This window comes from Siphateles boraxobius, unplaced genomic scaffold, assembly GCF_051911475.1.
Source record: "Siphateles boraxobius isolate OS27281-9 unplaced genomic scaffold, OSU_SipBor_1 56, whole genome shotgun sequence".
Lineage (NCBI taxonomy): Eukaryota > Metazoa > Chordata > Actinopteri > Cypriniformes > Leuciscidae > Siphateles > Siphateles boraxobius.
Genome location: NW_027509182.1, coordinates 9809685 through 9827352, shown reverse-complemented (window position 1 = coordinate 9827352; position 17668 = coordinate 9809685). Strand labels below are relative to the sequence as shown.

The 17668-nt window shown below is 36.9% G+C and overlaps 1 protein-coding gene across 3 annotated transcripts; it reads left to right on the top strand.

Annotated features, from left to right (window-relative positions):
* Positions 1–1349: 1349 nt before the first annotated feature.
* Positions 1350–17225, top strand: rsrc2 (arginine/serine-rich coiled-coil 2). 3 transcript variants are annotated; one of them, XM_077206650.1, is made up of 10 exons: positions 1350–1462; positions 1904–2006; positions 4658–4692; positions 7892–8067; positions 8172–8324; positions 8423–8539; positions 11845–11921; positions 12015–12271; positions 16032–16121; positions 16606–17225. In XM_077206650.1, exons 1-10 carry the CDS (start codon positions 1457–1459, stop codon positions 16792–16794), a joined length of 1203 nt encoding a protein of 400 aa, XP_077062765.1. In that variant the 5' UTR covers positions 1350–1456; the 3' UTR covers positions 16795–17225. The 3 variants fall into 3 exon arrangements, with proteins under 3 accessions (XP_077062765.1, XP_077062766.1, XP_077062767.1); XM_077206651.1 differs by lacking the exon at positions 8423–8539; XM_077206652.1 differs by lacking the exons at positions 1350–1462; positions 1904–2006; positions 4658–4692 and adding an exon at positions 4986–5065.
* The last annotated feature ends 443 nt before the right edge of the window (positions 17226–17668 follow it).

Sequence of the window (17668 nt, the reverse complement as noted above, 5' to 3'; positions counted from 1 at the left end):
AGATTTGATGGAAGAAAATCTGCAAAGATTCTCCTTAAGTGTGTGCTGCAACCAGATTTCAAAATCGGTTAGGATTTTTAAACTCCTGTAGTGTGAGCCAGGCATTAGGCCATAATAGATAGATGTTCTGGGTGTTCACTAAAGTGTTGCTAGGTGCTAGGCTCTTGCTATGCAGTTGCTGGGGTGTTGCTAGTAAGTGGTTGTTAGGGTGTTCTGGGTGTTCATCATTGTGTCAGTGTTTTATTCGCTGAACTAAGCTTGCTTCCTTGCACGAAGAGCAACATAGCAACAACACGCGTTTGTCCGTCTAGGGCTACTGTAGAAACATGTCGACGCATTTCAATGTAAGGGAACCGCGGTGTATGTAGATAGAAACTGCTCATTCTAAGGTAATACAAATATAACGGTTCATTAAGTAAGGTCTTTATACACCACTGAAAACTTCTTTTTCAAGGTAGTGACGAAATCGGGCATAAATCGGCCTAAAGCTCCTGTAGTGTGAGCCAGGCTAACTGACCAAAATATTTATGTTTGCAAAACAAGGCATAAATTTGTGTTTCAAACTTTTCAATCTAGTTATTACAGTTTTTCATATATTGCTATTAACACACAATTCATGAAACAATTCACCATTTTCTCACAATTATAAACACAATCTCAAAACTATACACCAACTTGCACAAACCTCAAACTTCCAGGTCAAATTAAAACAAAACATTCTAATACAAAACATTATCTATCTTCTGTCAAAATCAATCTTTGTCCTCAAATGACACAGAAAACTGAACAAACACACAGACAACTCCACTGCCCAGTGGACACTAGTGGTCAATTCACACTGTTACAAAAATCTCTTATTGGGATTCAGGAATTATTTTGCAGCTCAATGTCTATTACAGTATACAACATCAAAATTTGTTGTAAAATATGCACCACAATACAGTACATTAAAAAAAGTATATTCAGCATCCTCTGCATATTTAATGGACAAATATCATTACCGTATACAGTCACTCACAAAGAGGCGGTTCATAAGAGTAATTTGTTAATGAATCTGACTATGCACAGTGTACTGAAAGACGTGTTTTATTGACATTATTTTGCTTAACGCTGTTTTTTATTATCTCACCACATTGAAGCACCGCTGCTGAAAAGCAGTACTTGAAATTGATTACATTTTCTTCTGTGATAATTTTGGGGTGGCAAAGCTTTTCCTTATGGTGGTCACCACCTGGTTAAAGTCAAACACACCATATATTTTCATCATCACCAAAAACCTGTAGTTATAATGTCCAGCCGCAAGAGTGGCGCTGTGCTTTTGCAGCTTTCTGCGAATATCCGGAGAAGAAGACCGAAACATCCGGGTATTGTTGTTGGTTCCACCGCTAAAGAAACGGGTGATAGACGGAGCTTTACGAATTCTTCCGATAACTACAGCCTTTCTTTATTCGTTAACATGTCGGCAAGTACATTTGTTTGGTTATTGTTTGGGCAAGATCGTATTCAACAGAAGCACACAATTATTAATGAAACAGCGATTGATGGGCTGCATTCTGTAGTCGGAAAATGGCGGATTGCATTTTCTCTCTAAGCTAAATAGAAAAGAATTAATCGCACGGCTTAAAACAATGCTATGAACTAAAATGGCAACCTATTGTGTTCAAAATGTTAGAGTATTTGAGATGACAACAAGTAATATAATTTATTTAGAATCTGCTATCCAGCTCGTAATGCACACAAACATACGGCGATTAGCTGGATAATTCGACTTACGGTCCTTACGTTAGTCGACAACACTCCTGTGTGAATGTTTATAATCGAGTGTTTTACTGCTTTTTGTATTCTTTACATTTTAAACTAAACAGTAAGGATCGATGTTTATATTGGGTTTGTGATTTATCAGGCAAATGACGCCGAGTTCGGGTTGGAAACCTGCAAAACGTCCAGGAGCTCGAAGCATTGTTCACGGTCCAGATCGCGCTCAGTGGAGCGGAAGCGCAAGTCAGGTAAACCAGACTTACTGATGATGACATGTTGTTGCAGTCATTCCCATTAAAACCCCCGTACACTGTAAAAACCTCTAACACACTGTAGAACTTATTTTCATGATTTCTTAACACATTTTTTTCTTTTGTCAAATAAACTTAGACAATTAATGTGGTTCATAATCAGATAACATGCTATTTTGAGTTTCTGTTGATTAAACCAATCTCCATTGTATTAAAGTCCCCCTGTAGTCAGTCATTTTATCCCTTAAAACTCATCTTTGATCACGAAAATTACATATTTAAACGGGGTTTCCTTAATTTTTCTTCATGCCTTAAAATAGCTTGATTGTAACTCTACATCCTTGCTTCATTGCTTCAAGTATATGCGGTACCATGAATATGCAAATTAGCCCCGCCTCCACTCACTCACTCCACTCACCCACTCCAGTGCTCAAAGATTCACTGGTTGACTTATTTGGTTACAAGGTAGTTTGTGACATCAGAAACACCAGCGATTTCATACCATGTTTTTGAGACTGTCTTTAGTTCATTGCAGTTTTAAAGAGAAAATACTCTGTAATGGTGTTGACTTACGAATCTACACGTTTTGTCCGAAAGCATATTAAAAACACCACATAGACACAAACAACATTAAAAGCTTGATTTTCACCACAGGGTGACTCACTAAAAAAAATGTTTCCAATGAACTTGAAATTAAAGCAACCAGGTTATTTTCATTTTTAAGTGAAACCAACAATTATGGTTTACAGTGCAGGTTGAATTTATGGTGCCTTCAAGTCACGTCAAAAATATCGTATTTACGAGTTGAATGCGCATGAACATCACCACAAAGTCGTAAATACGAGTGGGAAGCTCTGGTTTTCTTTAAGCACCGACCTTTACTAGTTGGAGGCGTGCCAGTGAGAAACATGGTGGAATACCACAATATATATGGGTATTTAGCAGTGACATTGTCAGGCTGTTTTATTTACAACAAAATCTCCCTTTGGTACAGTATTAGGCAACTCTCTTGATTAAATATTAATGCTCTTTTGACAAAAATAGACTAGTTGACAATTAAAATAAGCCACAAATGTTAAGAAATAACTGTGGCAAATGGAATGAGGATGGAGAAAAAACTGGAAAGTACCTATATATACACAGGTTAAAAGAAACTGTATAAGAGAGAGAGGTACGATTGAGGTTGGTAGATGTACAGCTGGCATCTCGGCTTTGTTGACTGGAACAATAAAGTCTGATCTTTGATATCTGGAACTTCTTGACTTGGGAGGTTTCTAGCAAAGGGAGAAGACTTTCTACAACATTGGCAAGGTGAAATTTGATGCCTACTTGACAGTCTAGGCCCACCCTCATATCTCTACGATGTTCTTGCGTCTGGTTATGGCTTGTTCATGTTTTTAGGGTCTTCTAAATGGTTGCTAGGGTGTAGCTAGGCAGTTGCGAGGGTGATACCTAAAGCCAGTTAATAGCCTTTTTAAAAGAGCCCACCGACATGTCTCTATGATGATTAAATGCTAAGATGCTGTTATTAATTTTGCTGTACGGTTGCTAGGGTGCCCTAAATGGTTGCTAGGGTGCCCCAAGGTATGGCTATGGAGTTTCTATGTCATTATTGGCTGCTTGCTAGGCAGAGAGGAATGAGCACAACACCTTCTCTATGACCTTTTTATCTGGTAATATGATCTCTCAAATTTCCGTGCCGATGTCAAAGTGTGAATTTTAGGCAGTTTTTTCTGCCAGATCGCAGTTTTCTCATTACAGTTTATGCGTAACAATTAGGTAGTCTATAAAACAGGTTGCATAGCTTTTGGTTCAGATCTTTTGTATGTGCTTCATTAAATATAAAGCTGTTTTACTCAAGATGCCTTCTGGCAAAGATGAGCATAACTGATGTCCATCTCAAATGCAGATTAATAGATTATGAAATAGTTTTAATTTTTCTTCTCACAAACTTTTGGATATCACAATTAAGGATCAGCATTTGAGATAATAATAGTGATGCAGTGCTTCACAAGTAGTAAATAAGCTGTTTTTTCCCCATCAGGCACTGATATTCACTGTCTATCCTTGACTAAATTCAAGCATTTAAACCAAGGAGTTTATATATACCGGTATATATTGCCTTATTGAAGGTCCTACCTCATTCTTGTAAGATGACCAGTCATAAAGTAAACTTTTTGGGTGGCCAATGACATTTTAGGGCACTACATGGACACTCCACTGGCTGCATTGTGCCCAAACACATGAATTATGATCAAAATCACATTGTTTCTCCTTGAGTCCTTTTAGCCATGAGTCTATCTAAAAACTGCTATGTAAACATTTAAAGGTTCTTTTTCTTTTCACATTGATTAAATGTGAGAAATAATGAAACGGTCTGCTGTTCAGATACATTACCGTGCCAATGATGACTTTGGGCCTCTTCATCAGATGCATAATGAAAAATGAAAACGGGCTCAATTTCACCAACCTCTGTTATTACCAGGTTACTATTTGCTAAAGGCTTTTATGTTCTATCCCAACTTTGTTTTAATAGGAAAAAGGTCAGCAGAGGAAAAAAACAATTGCGATGGTCAAATTTCATTTTGTAATTTTAATCCTCCAGTGTCCTTCAAACAATAATTTATTTGTATCTCTTTGTCTTTTAGGAGACAAGAGGCACAGCCACAGCAGAAGCAAAGAGGTAACTAATTTTAGTCCATTGATGTCATGTAGACCTAAATTAAACTGGTCACATCATCATCAGTAGTTTTACAGCTGGCATTTCTAGTTTTAGCCGGTGGTAAGTATGCAGCTTAGACAGAAAGAATTGAAATGCCAGACTGAGAGGAAAAGCACTGACATAATCACAAGTGCATGTTATATTACATCATATTAATGTTAATAACAGATGGAGAGAAATGTCTGTTTGGGAGCTTTTTTAACGTCCTGTATTTTAGATCATATGATAACATTTGTATAATAAATTACACTCAGCGTGCTAATGCACGAAGAGACACTCTGAACAGAAGACGCTGCTGACAGATAGCAAAATTATATGCCTACTACCTGGACAGGTAACTATCAGTCATTTAAACTTATTTGCCTATAAATAGATCTCTTTTTGTCTCACAACCCCTTTTTTTGTAGATACCAGCTCAGAATTGCAATGAAAAGAATGAGTGATTATTTCCCTTATGAATGCTTGCAGATTTGCAAAATGTTATAATCCATTTTAAAACCCTGAAGAATTTTTTTTTAAAGGTGAATTTGGTCATAATTGGCTTTTTACGCTGCACACAGTGACCGTGAGAGCAGGGCAGGAGGTAGAACAGGCTCGTTCACAGGAATCATGCCACTTTGTTGTGTACAACCGCAGCCGCTGAGATTTATACAAATTATATTATATTTAATATTTAGTTAACCTATTCTGCATAAACACAGTGATTACACATCTTTTTTTAATTGTGAAAACTGCAGTGCAGTGTTGTTTTAGTTTGAGTCTTATTCATATTTTGAATTTGTTTTTTGTTTTGTTTTTCTTTTTGCGTGTTAATTTTAGTTACATGCAAGTAATTTCATGTTCATGTGCTTTTGTCATTTCATTATAATTTTTTGTTGTTGTTTTTAAATATTTCTCTTTAGATTTATTTTAATTTACTTTCCGTTTTAGTTATTTATTTCCAGTTAATAATTTTAGTTCTACAACGTAAACTTATTTCAGTATATTGTTGTAAGTTTCTACTAATATTTATATTTTATTTTAGCTTTTTCAATGAACAGCAATATTTTTGGTTACATTTGGTGACGTAGTTAGTTACATTGTACTTACTCAAATAAGAACCGAGTAATATTAACTAAATGTACTTACTATTACTATAAAATATGCGTAATTACAAGTAAATAAACCTAAACCAAACTTAATAGTAAGTACGTGTAGTAACTACGTCATTTTAAAATAAAGTTTTACCACATTTTTAATTTAGTTTACTATAATAACCCTGCTGCAGTAAATATAAGATCCAACTGAAACTTAAAAGCCATTTTTGTTACTTTGTTTTGCCTTTGTGTGGCTGTATTATCTTTGCATTTCTCAAATGAACACCCACACATCTTTTGGAGAAATAAATGCCATTACACCTAAAATTAATAAATACTCTTTTATTAGCTCTCACTTGCGTGCAACACAATGCGATGTTTAAACGTGTAATCATGTCAGAATAGGATTTTTTCGTTTACTTGCACAAGTGGGCATCATTAATTATTACCATTTCAGCCAGTTGCGCTTCTGTGTTTTACAGTGCTTGTATGTATGGCAGTGCCTGTACACATAAGAGATGGCAAGATTGCAAGAAAAGTTTTTCTCGTGTCATGTAAAAAGTCCTTTAAAGTCAAAATGAAACCGCATTCCAAGCCCAATTTACTTTATCTTGAATTGACTCAGTGGACTACTTGCACTTTCTACTTATTGCTACTTGGGAGTTTCCAGTTACAGCGTTCAGTGTGCCTACATATAGACAGTTACTCATTTTTTTGTTTTTTTGGCTGTCAATTGATTAAAACAATGAATCATGATCTCTGCTTTGACATGAATTATCTTGAACCTGCTGAAATGTTCCTATAAATATATTTTCTTTCAATTCAAAATAATGAATAAATATATTTCCCCCAGTAACCTGCAGCGGTCCAGTGCTCGTCTTCTCGGTAACAGCATTTCTCTTTTACTGAATATATTTCATACCTGTTGAGTTTACATTTTTAAATGAATTTGAATAACAATGATTACTTGTGTGCGTTGTTTGTGATCTTATTCCATTCTTTTATAGTTTAAAATGAATGTGCGTGCAGTACGTGCCTAAAATAAATGTAACAATATTTGATATTTAATTCATCTTAAACGGTAATGCATGGACAGCACTACTACTTTGAATTAAAATTAAGAATTCTGGCTTAAACGTAAATACAGTGAAATGATTGACAATGAAAAATGGCACATATTTAATAAATAAATGTTTGTACTGATTGTATTCATCAGGTCAAACACACTTCAGCATCGCGGTTACTAGTTTAGACGAGCTCTGACAACCTGTGGTGGAAAAACACGCATGTTTAACAGCCTTTTCTCAGATCAGATTAAAACTTTAAACTGTAATCATCAGAATATCTCTTCTCCTGTCCCTGAAAATGTCCATATTTTTAAATCTTCTTGCTGACACTCATTTTATGTAGCGTTTAGTCAACTAGGTGATACAGCACATTGAAAAATGTACATAACCGGAAATGAATGAGTCGTACTCTTTCAAAACGAAAGTGCGCCACGAAACTCAGTGCAAGTAGTCCATTGATGTCAAATCTGAGCTTGTGGTCAGATATGTGGAGATGTAAGGAGGATATAAATGTAAAATTAGGCCATATTTTGGGACTCTCCCTGCAGGGAACCAAGACCGTGGCTAGCTCAAATTCACTCAACAAATCCCAAAGCTGTAATGTGTATAATGTGACCGATAAGTCAGGTTGTATAAGACCAGGAAACACGCAAGTAAATGGGGTGCATTTTAATTTCATGTTGACTGGTTAAGAGAACGATGAAAAAAGAAAATGCCAGTTCAAATGAATGAAATGTGTAGAATTCTCACAATGAAGATGATGCCCCCTGGTAGACAGATCTCCCGTGCTTTTTTTGGTACTGCACTAGGTGTAAATGTGCTGGTTAAGTGCACTCATTTTTGTTAAATGTAACTGTACATGCTGCACTCGGATGGTGGTGGAAGAGCTTTTTAAATAATAATTGAAATAGTGTTTTTGTTGTCAGAATTATTTTTGGCAAGTTTGTTGTTAAATCAACTTACTAACTCTCTTTATTGCACTATTTTCCTGAAAGAGACCAATTCTTCTTAAAACAGGCACGGAAGAAAGACTCTGAGAAAGCTCTGAAATGTCAGAGTGGATCAGAGGAGCAGATGGAGATGTCGGATAAAGGCCGGGACAGGCTGTCTGAAGAAGTGGAGGAACGACATCGCAGAAAAGACAAGAAGTCCTCCAGACCGAGAAGCCTATCAAGATCACGGTCAAAGGAAAGGTATTTTCATTTGACGTTTGTCATTTTGATTTGATTTCATTCATGCAAAGTGTCAGTATGTGAAGGCTTAGTGTGCTTAGATGTGAATTAATGTTTTCCCGAAGACGACATCACGGTCGAAACTGGGACAAAAGAAGATCTCGCTCACGCAGTGGTGAACGGCGATCGAGGAGTCGTGAGAAAAAGAGACGGGCCAGGTCTCGATCAAACTCCAGAAGCAAACACAGACATCACAGCAGGAGCCGTAGCAAGAGCAGGTGGACAAAGATTTTGTGTTTGGGATCTTTTTTGTGAGTGAAACTGAATGAAAATGCTGATTTGTGCTTAAACCGTGAGATGGTCCGATTTTATCTAGGGAGAAGAAGAAGAGGACAGAGAAAGCGCGGAGAAAAAGTCGCAGTCGGTCAGTTAGCCCTGTGACCTTCAGGGGTAGAAACACAGCCATGGATGCTCAGGAAGCATTGGCTAGAAGGTAGAGTGACATCTGTTGCCTGGAAGCACAAAATAAACTATTTGGATTTTATACACAGTGTATAGCAGGAGTGAGTACGCACCTCTTCAAATCACCATGAAATCAAAAGCATTCCTTCTTCTTAAATTCATGTGCCCTCTTAATCTTTAATCAAAATAATCCCCCTTCCCTCTTGCAGTGAAATCTCCTCCCTTTTCTTCTCTGATGATGTGTTTACTGGCGAGAGGGCGGGGCAACCTGTCACTCACATGAGATCCACCAATAGCAAACCATCCAATCAATTCCCAATAGACAAAATCAAGTCCCGTCCTACTTTTTTTTCTTGCCCGAGAAGCCATTTCACTCCATATACGTTACAATAGGAAAGAAAAGACTATCGCATCTTCTTTTTCATTTCATATCAGTAATTGCATTACTTATAAGTTGAACAGGTGTCCTCACTTTTTTTTAGCGTTGAGTTTGTACCTTGTGGCCTGTATTTTCTAGGTGTTTGTTTTCGATTGTTCATAAGAGGAAATGCTTATTTGTCAAATTATAATTAAAGCAGGTTTACTCACTTTTGTTGTATACTGTGTATGTGTAGATATACTCCCAGAAAAGGTTATAACTGTTTGATTAGAAATACTGTCAAAATCAGTTGAATTTCCACTCTACCTGAAAGGTCGGATTCACGAAACATTCTTAACTGCCAATTTCTTCTTCTTTTCTAACTTAAGAAAAAATGATATTTTGTTTTCCCAAAAACCTTTCCTAAGAATGTTCTTAAAGATAAAATTTAAGTATTCGTATTCCTGAAAGGAATGTTCTCAAAAATCATCATAAATAACTTCTCAAAGTTAGGATAACTCCCAACCTGTCTGAAATACCCAAATGTAAGATGTTTAATGAATTTATTGGGTTGTTTCAAATATTAAGCATTACAACATAACAGAATACTAGCTAAATATAATGCATATTACTAACGCTACTAGGATTAATGTGGACAAGCACTCAGTCTGAAGTGACACCGATTGATCATTTGCACGTATATGATGCACTCACTCAAGCTAGAACTAGCGATTCATCACAGACAAAGGACGCATTCACAATAGAGAAAGCGCAAATGAATGGCAAAGACCGCTGTGTCTTGAGAGGCTCTGTTCTTACGTCAAAAAAAATACCTTGTAACCAATCAAGTCAACGTGCGGGCGGGCTTTAGCATGTCATAAACTGACCGCTCTGAAGCAGGGAGTCTCAAGAGAAGACTGGTTATCCTGGTATATTTTTCTGTTGAAATGAAAAATCGGGTACATTTAGCAACATAGCGGGTGAATGATGTATATGAATGTGTATTACCACGTTATGATGAATATGCCTTTCTCCAATGACATACTGAGTTGTTCAAAGCGTTTCTAAGGATGCTGATTTTTAGAAGTCAGACTGAGATGGCGATTGGGAACATGGTTCGTGTAACATTAGCCTATTAGCTGTTTGATAAAATAGTCAAGCAAAAGGCTAATCATATTAATTACCGTTATGTGTCCGACGTTGTAAAGAGCGATACCATTGTGCAGCGTTTACCTCAGTAAAGTTGAATGTGAATCTCTGAGCTGGTGTGAGTGAGTGGAGGCGGGGCTAATTTGCATATTCATAGATCCACGTATACTAAATGAAGCAAAGGTACAGTTACATTCAAGCTATTTTAAGGCATGAAGAAAAAATTTTCACTGGAAAATAACGTTTAAATATGTCATTTTGGTGATCAAAGATGAGTTTTAAGGGATACATATACTGACTACAAGGGGGACTTTAAAGTAACGATTTTAACTTGACATGACACATTAAAAACACCGCGCTGAGGGATTAACTCTCGTCAAGCCAGTCGCGATGAAAATAGTCTGTACGCTTATGATATCCACTGTAATCTGCAGGCAGTGCAAAAAGACGGGCTTTGAGGTGTTTTTCATGCAGCGAGTCTTCAGCAATTAAACCAAATAACAAATCATTAAAAACAGCATATCAATCAAATAACATCTTTCATTTTCTTCTAAAGTAAAAAAAAAAAAATTAAGATGTTCTTAATAAAATATTTGAGAACTTCTTAAGAATTTTTAGGAACATTCTTACAAACTTTTTTTTTAAAATTTTCTTCCTTCTTAAGAAGATTTTCGTGAATCCGGCCCCAGTTTATTAAAACAACAAATAAGCAACTTACTGTCTCAACAACACCTCACAAACCTGAAGTCTCTGCATACTAATGTGAACACTGCTAAATGCTTTGACATTTTTTGAAGTAGAGATGAATTAAGAAACAACTTTTCTGAGAGGGTTTTAACATGCTGACTGTTAGTACAATTAGCAGGCTTTCACACTGGCAGTTTTTTCTGATAAAGAGCACGGTTTGCATGACAGATTAGTTATGTTGAATGCTGATGTGCGGATCAGCAGGCAGACTGTAGCTATTTTTCCATCCAAAGTTGCGAATTTAAATTAAAATAGGCATATCACACAAAACGTTTGCCAATAAAGCACCATTTCTGTCCTGTTTGTTCAAGAGAACAAAACTCTCACTTCCTGGGAAGTTGGTGCAAGATATATGTAATAAAATTGGAAGCTGCTGCAACTGTGGCTCTTTTTTTCCATGCATCATAAATCATTTGAGCCTCAAAGCACACAGATGCAACACAATAAACTGATTTCATATTGTCTTGCGTTTGAAAACACGATCCTGAGAGACAATTTCTGATGACAGACTTTGGCTCTGGCATTTCAGAATGATCAAACCAACATTTGAGAAGCTGTGCAATGCAACTGATCTGCTGGTTAGTCCAGTTATCCAATCACGTCCTCTGTTTATTCAGTAAATGTGTTTCCATTTGTGTCGTCTTGATTGGATGAAATTATCCGCCTCAATTGAGCGCATGTGCATTTTTAGAATTTATGCACATCTTGGCATTTCCATCCAGCGTTTTTAATGAATTGTTCACAATCAGCTGTATCCTCAAAAAGACTGCGAACAGCATAAAGCCACCTTCCCCCAGACATCTGTTGAATTACGTCTTGGGTCTGTTATGAAACCAAAAAAAAAAAAATGGCAACCTGCATTGCGCACGCCTTGCCCGTTTGTAATGCAAAATGAATGGAAATGCACTACTGTCCTACAGAATCCGATGGGTCTGAAAGCAGACCAACTGTGCCGGGAATAATCACACTCTGATTCGGACCGCAGCAGACGTGCCCAGTGTGAAAACCACCTCTAGCTTAGTGACGTTTTAACTGCTTTCTAGTCGTCATGTTCAGTAAACACATTCACTTCACACTCTTAGGTTGGAGAGAGCAAAGAAGCTTCAAGAACAGAAAGAAAAAGAATTGTTGGAAAAACGGCAACAAGAGCAAGCAGCAGGCAAGTAACTGCCACAAGTCACATGGCTATTGGTGTAATGGCTTCACATCTGACCCACTCCATCTGATGTTCTGTTGTTTGTTTCTCCACCAGCGGCTGCTCCACTGTTGTGTGATCCGGTCACCACTGCTCCCAGTCCGGCGCTGAACGTCGCAGCTCTGCTGGCCTCGGGCACACAGGTCACTCCCCAGATCGCAATGGCAGCTCAGATGGCAGCGCTTCAGGCCAAGACGCTGGCAGAGACTGGCATTGCCGTGCCAAGCTACTACAATCCCTCAGCGGTCAACCCAATGAAGTTTGCCGAGCAGGAAAAGAAGAGGAAAAAGTTGTGGCAGGGGAAGAAAGAAGGGGTGAGGACAAGAGTTGCTTGCTTGCTATGTGAGGGATGATGTACATCGCAGAATAATGATCAGGGTCTTGCATCAGCCTGAAGGGGTTTATTCTGCAATAACAACCGGCTGGATGCACATAATCCAGTTATTACATGGCTACTTGCCACATAACTTAACATTCAGACATGAAATATTGATCTGAGTCAAATTATTAGCTTTTTAAACTCACTCAAAGCTTCTGCGGAGAGAGCAGTTGCTAGCTCGGCAAGTTCAAACTAGACTGACATTTAAAGGTATAGCGGAGGATTTTCTTTTTCCGGGTGAGTAGCCTATACTATTGGTCCAACTAAGTGTTCTGGTGATATGTTTACGTAAGGCAGTCGTACGTGCTCGTCCCTATGTAGTTTTCGCTTTCTGCGCATGCACACTTTCAGGTGTATTATGTATGATGAGCAGTGTTGGGGGTAACTTATTACAAGTAACTTGAGTTACGTAATCAGATTACTTTTTCAAGTAACTAGTAAAGTAACGCATTACTTTTTCAATTTACAACAAAATATCTGAGTTACTTTTTCAAATAAGTAATGCTAGTTACTTTTTCACATTTATTGACTGACAGCTCTCCTGTCCCCATGTTGAGAGAAATAAAGTGAGGTGTTGTGTGCATTTGCATTGAACATGCATTTACTCATCTCACTTGCACAAAAACATTCAGTATTCCTCAAAATGAATAAAAACAGTCAAATGCAATCTCAGAATTTTGTGCAAAAATTTTATAATTAACTATGTTAAATTACACAAATATACTTTATGTATTTAATCTCACTTTATTAACCAATGTCTTTGCTGCTGACCTACAATGATCTAATTCAACCATACTAATAAGCAAAAATGACTTTAGATTAGGTTTAGAAATAAGAGTGTTGAACTTCCTTCTCCTGTATCCTATTGTTATTTAATCAAGAACAGCAGCAGCTGAAAGGTTTGTTTGAGCGGCGCCCTCTACTGTACAGTAGTAAATATGCATTTCCTTCAGCCTTAGGCTTATTCATTTAACTTTTGATGTGAAAGGGCCTTAACAATTGGCAAAAATAGATTGTTTTAGCTGTTATTAAAAAACAAACAAACAAGCCCATACAGGTGAGAAAAAGTAACGCAAAAGTAATGTAACGTATTACGTTCCATAAAAAGTAACTAAGTAACGTACTTAGTTACTTTTTTGGGGAGTAACGCAATATTGTAATGCATTACTTTTAAAAGTAACTTTCCCCAACACTGATGATGAGTTGCGGTTACAGCCATTCCTTTGAAAAGGGCTGAGGGTCGAAAGAGAAAAAATGTATACGAAGTGTATGATAAGAAGAGAAAGGCCGCAGAATATAGAAACAAGACCAGAGTGATTTTGGGTGAATATTTCACACGCTGGCGTGCGCTAAAAGCACAGGTTGGGCTTCCCACTGATGCCGCAGTCGCGAAGATTCTACTAGACAGGTAAAGTTTGTCATACTATTTGGAGAAATCCATTTAAAATCACTGCTAGTAAAAGTTAATGTAAGCTATGATTAGCGATGCTAGCCCTGGCACAAGTCATGCACCGCCTAGACACGGTAAACATCTCAATTTGTCTAAAGTAGCCTTATGACCAAATGGTAAATGGTATCACGCTGAAGTATTCTAAAACCTTGTGTGTTCATTTTCGATAATTACAATGTGTTCACCATAGTATTTATTACACAAATGCAACAAGCTACTTCTCCATTGCATATCATGTCTTGAGTCCTCGGTCACTCAATCGATCAGTATAATAAGTAAATAAAACACGGAAGGGCATTTGACATTTTGTCTTGCATGAATGTTTTTGAGTTCGTTTATAATTTGCAACATAATTGTGCCACCTAACGTGACTACCCAAATTTGGATGCCCTTCCAAACAATCTACTTTGATGCATATCTGTGCAGTAAAATATAAAATGTGTTTTATGCTTGTACTATTAGACATTCTCTGGTCTGACATAGTGTAAACGACGTGCACGAGGTGAACTAGGCTCGTGCGTGCTCTCTCGTGCACACGTTTAATAGGCGTTCCCTCTCGGGAGCAAATAGTGTTGCACATGTGCATTTTTAAAAAAATTGGAAATGGGCGGGTCTTCTCTAAAATTTGGAAAGATCCTCCGCTATACCTTTAAGGGATACGGTATACAGTCATACCACTTATTACACAGTATTTCCCCACATAAATAATTATAAGAGATATTGATTTGAGATGAAACTGTTTTAAAATCATACCGGTTTGATAGCTTAACATCCATTACCGTGTAAAAAACAATAGTCGGAAAATGGCAGCAGCTGCGTTTGTATGAAACGAGCGAGTTTGCGATACCCGGGTGACATAATTAAATAACTTTGCACAAAATATTGATTTGAGTTTTAATATTTGATTAGCTCACCAAACGTTAAACTTCCACGAGGAAAAAAGGTTCCTAGCAAGCGTAAAGCGCTGACTTCAGTTACCAAGATGCGCCTGTGTTGTAAGATTAACTTGAGCCGTGTAATGAATAGATTTTAACATATAGGGTTGCTGCTAAGTTATATTGTGGTATCAGTTAAATTGTTTGGATGGGTCGTTAGTTGTTCTGTTTATTACATTTATACATTTTATACAATACAAAACAAACACAGTCAAATGTGGGGGGTGCCGTCTTTGTAAATGCACATATATAAATCTTTGTAAATCTTAAATGGAATCGGACAATTTTGTAAGGCTAGGCCACTTATGGTACAATAAAACATTAAAATGGTTTAAATGGATAGTTCACCCAAAAAGGAAATCTCCGCCATCAATTACACAGGCTCATTTCGTTCCAAACCCATAAGAATTTTATTCATTTTCACAACACAAATGAAGATATTTTTTATTAATTCTGAGATTTTTGTCTCTCCCTTGAAAGTCTGTTCACCCTAAACACTGATGCTTCAAAACGTTCATAAAGAGAGGGTAAAATACATCCGAATGACTGGAGCGCTTTAATTCAAGTCTTCTGAATTGCTTTAGATGGTGAACAGATTTGATTTAGGCTTCTATTAACATTTATCTCTTTAAACTGCAGAATTATTCACTTGAATTCAAAATGAGTATGCAGTGTCGTTGTCTGTCTTGTTGAACTGCATTAGTTTTGCAAAAAACATGGCAATACAATACAGCTTAAGAACATGATACACATTTAACACCATTTGGTAACATTAAAGCAAATTATTTAAACAAAGTTTTAGTATTAGCATTTTTTTCAGATAGAAATGGTTATTTGTAATGAATAGCTTGATCAATTTATTGCGTACTTGAATAAAAGTACACATTTCTTACAAAATCAAACACTTCAGTTCTTTTGATTCTAAAGGAAATCGTCCTTTACTTGTACTCTATGCAAGCTTGTCATGCCTGAAGGCCTGTTTTCTCTTTATGATCATTGGTCAATCTCTTAAATGGGTACAACTAACAACAACCAACAATTGAAATGGATAATCATGACGTTTGATAGTAAAAGCAGCCTAACAGGTAGTGCTCCGTTGGAGAGACGTCATGTAGTTTAACATTCATAATCTTATCTCATAACTATAGCCTTTATAAATGGCAGTATTTAGGAGACAATAAAGAATGCTGAATTTTGTAAATACAGTTTTGAGCTTGATAAAATATTTTCATTATGTAATTGTTTAGTGGTAGTTTGTTTTCAGAGCATTTCTGACATTTGTCCAGTAATAATATATGTTTATGTTGCAGGACAAGTCTCAGACAGCTGAGCTTTGGGAGAGCCTGAATTTTGGCAATAAAGACCAAAATGTGAAATTTCGCAAGCTTATGGGAATTAAAGTAAGTGTTTTCCTGGATTAAATATTACATTATCTATTTAAAATGTTCTTAATGTGTCAAATGGAGAAATCTCATATTTTAAAGGGATCCTATTATGCTTTTTTTTTTTACATGTTCAACTTTCTTTAGTCTGTAGTGTTGTTGTTTTAGCATGAAAATGGTCTACAAAGTTACAAGTCACTCCAGCAGGAGTTATTCTCTCTATATCAGTCACTGTTTCTAAACTGAAACGCCTCCATTGTAGTCTTGAGTTTTCTTCTGGGAACAAACACGTCATAATATTCCTCATTTAAATAATTCCTGCCCAAGGCAAACATAGAATAAAAGGACACGGCCTTGTTGAGTTAGTGGTGTGTTGAGAGGCGGGACATTTCCCAAACTCATTCGAAGCAGTTCTTGCCCAAAAACAAAATCAAGACTTTGAAAAGGGCATAATAGGTCCTCTTTAATATAGAAATGTTCTGATAAATCGTGTTCCCCATAGGGTGAAGAGGAAGGTACTTCATCAGGAGCTACTAACGAAGACGGTCTTAAAACCTTGCAGCAGCAGGAAGAGATGTTTCGCAACCTGGACGTCCAGTACGAGATGGCCCGCTCGCAGACACACACGCAGAGGGGAATGGGCCTTGGTTTCTCCTCCTCTTTTTCATCAAGGGGCATGGATGCTGTCTGAACATTCTGTACTTGTGCTTCTAGTCTCTGTAAATTCTGGCCAATGTTTCCCCTGTAAAGCTGGTTTGTACGTGCTTGTAGAGAATGCTGGTGCATTAGCTTGCATGTATAATTCATCAGATCTGTTGTTTTATTCATTTTGCAAAATTCACATGTAAATACAGTTGATTGCACAAACATATATTGTTGCTTGGTCTCTGACAAGTGTTTAATATTGTAAAGCTTCCATTTGGATTTTGGGTGGGGAATGTGATTGTATATTTCACTGTGTTTGTATTGAAACTTCCTGAAGCTAGCAATTCCTGAAATATCAACGACCAACGGGTGTGAATCCATTTCTGCCTTGGGTACTAGGGGCGATGCTATATTGTTAATGCTTTATTGCTTTTAATAAAATGGTTACTACATAAATAATTTAAGGGCACAAATTAACATGGCAGATATTTCATTAGTTTCAGTTGGGAAACAAAAAAAACACACCAATACATTTCACACTTGAAACAAAACCATTTATGTAAAATACTCCTCTTCATAAATGAAGATCAAACCTTTTTGGTATTTGGCTTGTTCTTATTACAATGAGAGAAACTGAGATTGGAACAGCTGAAATCCCCACTTTTAACATAACATTTGTGCGATCTCAGATTATTTCAATACTTGTGATTCTTAATAGACAAGTTAAACCTAGCTAGTTTAACTTAATAACATATGTGTACCACCCAAATAGTTAGAAAAAGCTGCTGTGTGTGTTACAGCTGAAGGTCAGCAACACACCATATTTGCACGTGTTTAGTGTGGTCATTAGGGAGTCCCTGAATAAAAGTTTCCCAATTTTTACCCTTTGGCTGATGTAATCTTAGTGTTAAACTGACGCT

Coding starts and splice junctions, on each gene's coding strand:
- rsrc2 (XM_077206650.1), top strand. Junction 4,693..7,891: donor GCCACAGCAGAAGCAAAGAG/GTAACTAATTTT, acceptor TTCTTAAAACAG/GCACGGAAGAAAGACTCTGA. Junction 8,325..8,422: donor AGGAGCCGTAGCAAGAGCAG/GTGGACAAAGAT, acceptor GATTTTATCTAG/GGAGAAGAAGAAGAGGACAG.